This window comes from Pistacia vera, unplaced genomic scaffold, assembly GCF_008641045.1.
Source record: "Pistacia vera cultivar Batoury unplaced genomic scaffold, PisVer_v2 Contig374, whole genome shotgun sequence".
NCBI classification, from domain to species: Eukaryota; Viridiplantae; Streptophyta; class Magnoliopsida; order Sapindales; family Anacardiaceae; genus Pistacia; species Pistacia vera.
Genome location: NW_022196195.1, coordinates 349080 through 358247, shown reverse-complemented (window position 1 = coordinate 358247; position 9168 = coordinate 349080). Strand labels below are relative to the sequence as shown.

The 9168-nt window shown below is 36.3% G+C and overlaps 1 protein-coding gene across 1 annotated transcript; it reads left to right on the top strand.

The window, feature by feature from the left end:
• The first annotated feature begins 292 nt into the window (after positions 1-292).
• Positions 293-6461, top strand: LOC116140582 (topless-related protein 4-like). The gene is made up of 13 exons (XM_031426198.1): positions 293-378; positions 983-1162; positions 1251-1361; positions 2134-2268; positions 2361-2502; positions 2596-2691; positions 2779-2922; positions 3933-4043; positions 4131-4322; positions 4395-4511; positions 4616-4711; positions 5914-6144; positions 6240-6461. Exons 1-13 carry the CDS (start codon positions 293-295, stop codon positions 6459-6461), a joined length of 1863 nt encoding a protein of 620 aa, XP_031282058.1.
• Positions 6462-9168: the final 2707 nt, after the last annotated feature.

Below are 9168 nucleotides of genomic sequence, written 5' to 3'. Positions count from 1 at the left end.
ATTTACGGTGTACCGTTTCCAAACATAAGCGCGCAACATAGGATATTTTCTCCATTTTGTAATGAGTTAAAAAAGAGCGCGCTAAATCTAATTCGTGTGATTGCTTACCAGACAAGCCATCTTCCCTCACAAAAAACACTCTGCAGTTTCAGAACTCAACATTATTCTACAGGTAATACTTATAACCCTAATTATTAAATCAAAATTTGAAATGGCTTCTGTAATTCTTGTTTGCTGCTTTGAATTGAAGGCCTATCAAACGTTTGAGTGAACTTCACGCTGAAACAAGAGAATGTCGTCGTCGCTGATGAGAAGAGAAATTGTTTGTTTGATACTTCAGTTCTTGCGTGAACACAACTACAATGACACTATTCACACGTAACTTTGTTCTTTTTCTTGCAATTTGATCCTTTTAGTTTTAATTGCTTCTTTTCTTGGACATTTGGTTGTGGTTTCTTTGTGTTTGGTTGCTTAGAAAAAAAATGAGGGAAATGAAAAAAAAACATAAAAATAAAAGAAAATGTTATCTTCAATTGTATGTTGTACTACGTCGTTTTGTCTTTAGCTTTTGATGTGATGTAATGCAATGACCTAAGAAAGAAAGGAAGAATGAAGAAGGGAAATCTTTTCGAAATTTGAAGGTAATATTCTATTGTTATTTATTTATTTTTTTTTATGAACCTTTAATGCCAAATAATAAATAATTCAAGAAGTGTGATTTATTTGTTTTTAAAAGTTTTAATATTATGCTTCATTCAGTTATTTTCAAGAGAAAGAAAAAAATGGATGATTGAGCTTAGCTACTTGCTAGTGTTATATTTTTTATAGTTCAAGAATATGATTTACTTTTCAAAAATTTTCTATGCTACCAAACTGGGTCACTTGTTAAATCTATAATTCTTTGTATGGGATTATTTTTTCTCTAATTTTTTGTGATCTTTTTTTATTTTTATTTTTATTTTTAATTTTTGATTGATTGAAGATTGGAAAAGGAGTCAGGAGTTTTCTTCAATATGACCTACTTTAAGGACATTGCGGCAAATGGTGAATTGGATGAGGTTGTGAAGTATTTGCCTGGCTTTACAAAATCCGATGACAATGAATACTCAAGACTCATGTTCTTTGAGATTCGTAAGCAGAAGTACCTTGAAGCACTAGATCGGTACCTTCATGTTTATCTAGTCCTTACTTGGGCATATTTGTTTAAATTGAAGTATAATATGAATGCATTGATCTTGATTTATTTGTAGAGGCGATATAGCGAAGGCTGTGGAAATTCTTAAGGAATTGAAACGCTTCTCCGAATTTGATGACACAACTGTCAAGGATCTTACGTATCTTTTGACTTTGGAAAACTTTAGGTATGCAAAAATTTCTTTCAAACTTTTCAAATTGATCTGTTCAATGCTTTTGGGTGTCTTATACAATTTATGGCCTAGTACAGTGTGTGGTGAAAAAATTGCATGGAAATGGACATGGACTACTATGCTTGAATATTGCAAATGGTTTGTGTCAGCTACTTTACTTAGCTGTAAGATAACAGTGGGGTTTCTCGAAGAATTTCATAGTTAATATGCTGGTCACGATTGATGATTGACTTCTCACGATTAAAAGCTGTACTTGTTGTATATCAAAAACTCCAAAAATGACAATTACCAAAAATTAAAAATAAAAAACATTCAGTGCTGGCATTAGATGCTCTAACTTATTGTTGTGCCCTCTCAGTCAAAACTGGAATGGGCAATCCTAGGCAGCTTGGTATGGCTATGCAGTTATTAATTTTTGGCAAGAACTAATGATTGAAAGTTTAGTCAATGAATGTTTAATATCTAAATAAGTAGGTTTTTCATAGAAAAGAAATTGCCAACATAACATAAGTAGGATGATTTCACTGTTCTAACGTTAGTGGAGATGTTTTCTTTTTGTACTCATGGTTATTCTAGGAAAGAACTGGAATGAGCACTTAATGCCACGGTCTTATTTTTCATCTTTAAGTGCAATAGTTATGCTATTAGACAAAGGCTTGAGGTAGAAGTGTTAAATCATGCATGTAGTTAAAAAGTAGCATTTTATGCATCTTCCTGTCCGTACAAGTTTAATGGAAGATTTTTCTACTTTCTTAATGTTTTGAAGCCTCACGAAGCAGTATTCAAGACAGGTAATGCTTGAAAAGTTAAATAACTGGGTGCTGAAAAACCCAGTCTTTCATGACAAACTTCAGTTTCCTAATCTAGATGATTCAAGGCTGACGACAGTAATCAATCAGAGGTATAGCTTGGACGAGGAATTAATTTGTTCTTCTGTTTGAAAGATGTATTACCAACTGAAATGCTTATTCTGTTGTTATTGTTGATCTGCAGTTTAAATTGGCAGCATTATATGTGCATTAGTCCAAAGCCTTACCCTGATATAAAAACCCTCTTTATGGACCATAGTTGCGAGCCACCTAATGTCAATTGTGATCCTTCTGCAGTAACTAAAAATATCGGGTTTTTCACCAAGGTAAATTTGATCTCCTAGGCTTTGTAACGTGAGGTGACCAACCCTAAATATTAACACAACAGAAATTCTGAATGTCCCTTACTTACCATTCAGGAACCTGTGATATTCACATCTGCTTCAAGTTCAAACACTAGAATTAATGTTGGGATTGCAGATGGAAGGGTGCAACTTTTTCCAGATGCCAGGCAGGTGAGCAGTGAAGCTGTTTTCTTGTGGTATTTTGATGCTAGAAATGTTGTAATTGCTTTTGGGTCTAACAATTTTATATTATTTTAGAATGGAGATACTCAATTTTTGCCATGTGTGAAATCAAGAGTCATCGATGAGTCACAGAAATATAAGATCTGGCGGCCAATTGTAATCAATCAATCGTCTGGACTTCGTGCCTTGCGACTTCAAGATAGTCTTTCACCAGAAAAGGTGTGTTTATGAGCTTATACAACTCTTCCTGAAATTAAACTTGGGTGATGCTGGTTTTGGTGTCAACTTTAGGGAATAAAGTGTTGGTACTATGACAAGCAATTGGTCATTTTATTTTTCCTAGGTCAAGTCATGTTTGGGGTCATGACATAGGAATTTTTTCTTGGTCCATTGCATCCTGCAATGCACTATATGCATGTGCTATTTGATCACAGGATTTTGTCATGTGATGCTTGCTCTTCCATGCAACATACTGGCAGTGTATACACATGCAAATAGAAAAAGAAAATGGATGTATGTAATTGTCTACCCTATACCATTTGTTTGTGTGTTGTTCAACCATATATATATTCCTGGTTGATATGCTTTTAGATCCGCTCTTAGAACTAAGTATGCTCTAGATTTTTTATGATTTCTGCGAGGGTTACCTTGGGGTAAAGTCCTAAAATAACTTCTAAAGTTTAACTTCCAAATTAAGAGCTTATATATGATTTCTAGTTTTTAATTATGATTTGACCTTCCACCCTCTATTTTACTAAAATTTTCATATCAATGATTTATCCTAGTTTCCTGGTGTTTTGCTGAATTTGCTAAAAGATTCTGGAAATATTCTAGTTTAGGTATGTTTCTCCTTAAACCAGCATTGGTTAGAGGTCCAAATGTTTAATTTGTACTAAACAGGGTCTTGGCCGGTCAACCTAAATTAGAATGTTATGAGAATTTTTTTCCAACATATCATTCAGTCTAGCTTTCTCTTCATCATGTTCAAAGTTTTAAGTGGAATTGATTTTCCCAAATTGAATTTTGTAAAACCATAGTCTAGCACATGAAATTTTCTGGTCCATGTAAGCAAGTTTTTCTGCTAAATATGAGGAACCTGGTTCATCATGGTTCTTTGCATTTGTGAGTCTGTTTTGTTATATCATCAGTTTAAATTAACGCTAGTATTCTCTTAAATTGTGTTTGTATACATCACTTGCTAATTCTCGTTGTCTTTATACTTGATGCAGGTTGTTAAGTTGATGTATACACATGCAGGATCTGCGATAATAGCATTGGCTAATAATGCCATGCACAAAGTATGGAAGTGGCAGAAAAATGAGAAAAATCTAAGTGGAAAGGTATATATTCTTCACTAAAAAGGCATGCTTTTCATCTCCTAGTTATTTTCATTGAGCTTCTGTTTCACCGAGCTTTTCCTAGTGCAGGCAACTAGTGCTGTGCCACCACAATTATGGCTGCCATCTAATGGCATAAAGATGAGCAATGACATCGAGAAGATAAACAAAGAAAATGCCCTTCCATGTTTTACTCTTACGAAAGATGATGCCCATCTTTTGTCAGCATCAGGGGGGATGGTTTCCTTATTCATGATGCAGTCGTTTAAGGTAGAATATACAGTAATTTGCTCAGCAATTTCCTGCTGTCTGTGTAGGAAGTTAATGTTTTTATTTGTGCAGCTAGTGGTGAAGTGCTGCCCCCCACCTCCTGCAGCAACTTGTCTTGCCTTCCATCCAAAGGACAATAACATTATTGCAATCGGCATGGATGACTCTTCAATTCTTGTCTATGATATCAAGTTTGCTAAGGTGTTTTTCCTTAACTTAGGCCTAATTTTGAGATTTAATGTTCAAGTCTGTATTAGATTTTTCAAATTTAACCATTTGAAAATATGATGTTAATGTATGCACATGTTAAAAACAAGCTAACCGATCACCAACATAAAGTTACTGGCCTTGCATTTTCTGTTGTTCTTAATGTGCTTGTATCATCTGGAGCTGATGCTCAGGTATGCTTTATATACAAAGGATCAAGAGTGCTACAAATGTATCTCTGTCTGTCTGTCTCTGTNTCGATGATATGAGCTCTAGATGAATTTGAGGCTAGATGAGAGGAAAGATGAATATGCTTTAGATGCTAATTAACGCGTTAGCATATCCTCGTATTCTGGTTGAGGAATGATGAACACATGCTTTAGATATTAAATAACACGTAAGCACGCCTCCCAATGATATGAGCTCTAGGTGAATTTGAGGCTAGATGATATGAAGTACTTAAGATGTTAAGAAAAGTCCGATCGGCTAGATGTTAAATGTTTTATATGCATTTAGTTGCATTACATGAGTTATAATGTTATTTACATCATGAGATGGTTTATACTCATGTTAGATGGTTTTAGATTTTATGTTATGTTTTGACATGTGATGTGTGTGCACTATGTTTACATACTTATTTGTATGTGTGCACATTGATGTTTATATAGCCATGGGATAAAATGATGAAAAACATATGAATTAGTAGGAAAAGGGAAGCACACCTAGATGTAAAAGATAAGTGGTGTATTAACAAATATGTTTAAATAAGGGCCAAATAGCACATTTAGAATGAAATGGATAATTCCTTACTGAGCGATTGGTACTCACCCTTTCATTGTTGATTGCTTTACAGGTAGACCAGAAGCGAAGGATGCTAGAGACAGTGGGGCTACACGTGAGGGGAGATGATTTATTGTCATCTTGATGTAAATGATAAATGTTTGTGAAACACCTTTGGAAGCTTCCACCTTATAATTATGTTTTGATTGTGTAATTTCCGGATAAATTCTTAAAGTTTCTAAATTATAAGTTTTGGATCCTGCGTGATATTTTATATGGATGTTTTGGATATTATTATTATTATCCTTACACAGATTTTTCTAAATACAACTCGTTCTCCAGACATGTATCCCCAGGATTCTCATTGAGGGATATTTAGAGGATACCTGACTGGAGGGGGGTTTTACATTTGGTATCAGAGCAAGTATATTGTTACTTTAAAAAAGGGGTGTTTTAAGATGTTTTCTACTAGGGAGTTAGGCATTTATGAGAGTTGATTATAGTATCCCTCATGTAAAGTTTCGCTGCTCTAGTTGTCCAATCGCTGTAAGTATGTTTACCTGATTTTATGTAAGGATTGATTAGATGATTAACGGTATATGTGTAACAGTGAAAGGGAATAAATATGAGGAAAACCAAGAAAACGGATCCAGGTCGCAGTGATGCTTCGAATGCACAAGATGCTCCAACTGCACCTGAAGCTTCTAACCCAATAGTTGCTACTTCAAGCGCTCCATGTTTAGATGTTGCAACATTGGAGCATATGATCCAGGAGACTGTTAATAGAGCTTTAAGGAGAACCCCACCAGAAAGTACAAGTACTCCGGTGACAACAGTGATGACCAATGTAGTATAAGTCAAGCAATAGGGACAAGTACCCTAGAAGCAATGGTTCTTCCAAAGTAGATTGAACCGATTTATGGCCTCTCAAGTAAACATCAGCCCCCAGAATTTAGCGGCACTAATGATCTAGTTGTAGTAGAACAATGGATAAAGTTGGTGGAGAAAGCTACTGCTGTATTTCCTATGATAGATCAAGAGAAGATCTGGTATGCTACATACCTATTGAGAGGAGATGCTATGACATGGTGGGAGCTTATGGAGCAGACTCAAGATACCACCAGTCTCACTTGGTCAGGGTTCAAGGAATTGTTTGAGAAGTAGTACCGGACAGCGGACATGATATCCTCTAAACTACAAGAGTTTATTAGTTTGCACCAAGGAAATATGACGGTCAAAAAGTATTCAATCAAGTTCAACTCCTTGGCTAAGTTTGCACCCACACTGCTCAGTACACCACAGACCCAATTAGAGAGATTTGTGGGTGGACTTCATCCCACTATCGTCACAGATGTTATGTCGGGTCATCAGCCCTCCCAAACATATAGTGAAGCACTCGCCAGAGCCATCAGAGCAGAGGTGTACTTAAGGAAAGAGACCAGATTACCTCTTTCCCCAACAGTGGCAAGTAGTCCTCTCCAAGTTGGCCAGTCTAGTAGTGCATAACAAGTTGTTGGCAAAGACGATAAGGGTAAAGGCAAGAAAGGAGTCCTACCTAAAGCCAACGGGAAGGACATGAAGAAAAAGGGCTAGCAGAGGGACCAAGTCATTCCCCATAGGGTGCTCCAATTCTATTTGTGAAAAAGAAGAATGGGTCTATGAGGATGTGTATAGATTACTGTGAACTGAATAAAGTAACGGTAAAAAATAAGTACCCATTGCTTAGGATAGATGATTTGTTTGACCAATTGAAAGGTTGCATCAGTGTTTTCTAAAATTGATCTAAGGTCAGGATACCATCAGGTTAGGTGGCTAAGGAAGATATACCGAAAAACGGTTTCCCAAACAAGGTATAGGCATTATGAATTTGTTGGATGCCATTCGGATTGACTAATGCACTGCAATTTTATGGACTTGATGAACCGAGTTTTTCATGATGTCCTTGACAAGTTCATAGTGGTATTTATTGATGATATCCTAGTTTATCCAAGACTTTAGAAGAAATGCCGAGCACTTGAGATTTGTGTACACAAGATTAAGAGAGAAACAACTGTATGCCAAATTTTCAAAACGTGAGTTTTGTTTGATCAGGTTACTTTTGGATCAGTGATCTCTAAAGATGGTGTATTAGTGGATCCTAGTAAAGTAAAGGCGGTGCTCGAGTAGCAGAGGCCAAAGACCGTGAAAGAGGTTAGAAGTTCTCTAGGCTTAGCAAGGTACTATAGGAATGTCGTGGAAGGCTTTGCAAAGATAGCCAGACCACTACACTCTCACCAAGAAAGAAGTACCATTTGAATGGACTGAGGCATACGAGCAAAGCTTTCAGGAGTTGAGGAAAAGATTAACTACAACTCCAATTCTTACATTGCTAGAAAGTAGGCATTGATTATGATATTTATGTGATGCCTCCCGCAATGGTTTAGGAGCAGTGTTGATGCAGCAAGGGAAAGTCATTGCTTATGCTCCAGACAATTGAAAGACTATGAGAGTAGATATCTTACCCATGACTTGGAATTAGCAATAGTGGTTTTTGCTTTAAAGAATAACGGCACTACTTGTATGGAGTGAAATGAAACATAACACTGACCATAAGAGTTTGAAGTATGTCTTCACTCAAAAATAGTTGAATAGAGACAAAGGAGATGGTTAGAATTGGTGATAGACTACGACTGCAACAATCAGATACCATCTAGGGAAGCTAATACAATAGCATATGCCTTAGTAGAAAAGTCTTTTATCTCAGATTAATACAGGGACAATTACAGCAGGAGATCCTCCAAGAAGGAATTGAAATTGTCATCAATAGAGGATGGCCCAAATGGAGATCAAACCCACTTTGGTGGAGGAGATCAAGATGAAACAGGGTAAAGATGGAACCTGTAAGATAATCTACCAACGGATAATAGAGGGTAAAGAGACAGACTTTAAAATAGTCAATGGGGCATGATGTTTAGAGTAGAATATGTGTACCTCAAGATGAGAACTAAGGAATAAACTTAGTGAGGCAACATACACTTTATACAGCCCCATCCTGGAGGTAAGATGTATCAAGATGTGAAGAAAGCTATAGTGGTAAGGTATAAAAAAAAAAAAAAAAAAAAAAACATTGCCGATTATGTTGCCAGATGTTTAACATGTCAACAAGTAAAGGCAGAGCATCAGAGACCGTCAAGATTACTAACCTTAGAGATTCTAACTGGAAATGGGAGGATATCTCAATGAACTTCATTGTAGGACTTCCTAAAATTCAACAAGGATATAATGCAATTGGGTGGTGGTTGACAGATGACCAAGACAACTCATTTCCTACCTATGACAAATAAGCTAGATTTATTCGATTGGGGCAATTATATGTCAGAGAGATTGTGAGATTACATGGAGTACCCAAGACGATTGTGTTAGAAAAGATACTAGGTTCATATCAGCTTTGGGTTGGAATGTAGAGAGCATTGGGTATAAAGTTAGCCTTCAGTATGGCTTATCATCCTCAAACTGATGGCCAAACTGAAAAGACTAACCAGGTGATTGAAGACATGCTTAAGCTTGTTGTAGGATCACAAGGCAAAATGGAGTGATGTACTTCCACTAAGAGAATTTGCCTATAACAACAACTACCAATCCACTATCAGATGGCCCCATTAGAAGCATTATATGGAAGAAGGTGCAAATCCCCTTTGTACTGGGATGATATTGGAGAAAAAAAGCTCATTGATCAAGCAGTTGGACCAGAGATGACCAGAAAATGATTATAAGAGGTTAAGCTTATTAGAGACAGAATGAAGCAAGCTCAAGATCGACAAAAAAGCTATGCCGACCTAAAAAGAAAAGAAGTGGAATTCCAAGTAGGCGACAAAGTTTTGTAAAAAGTGCG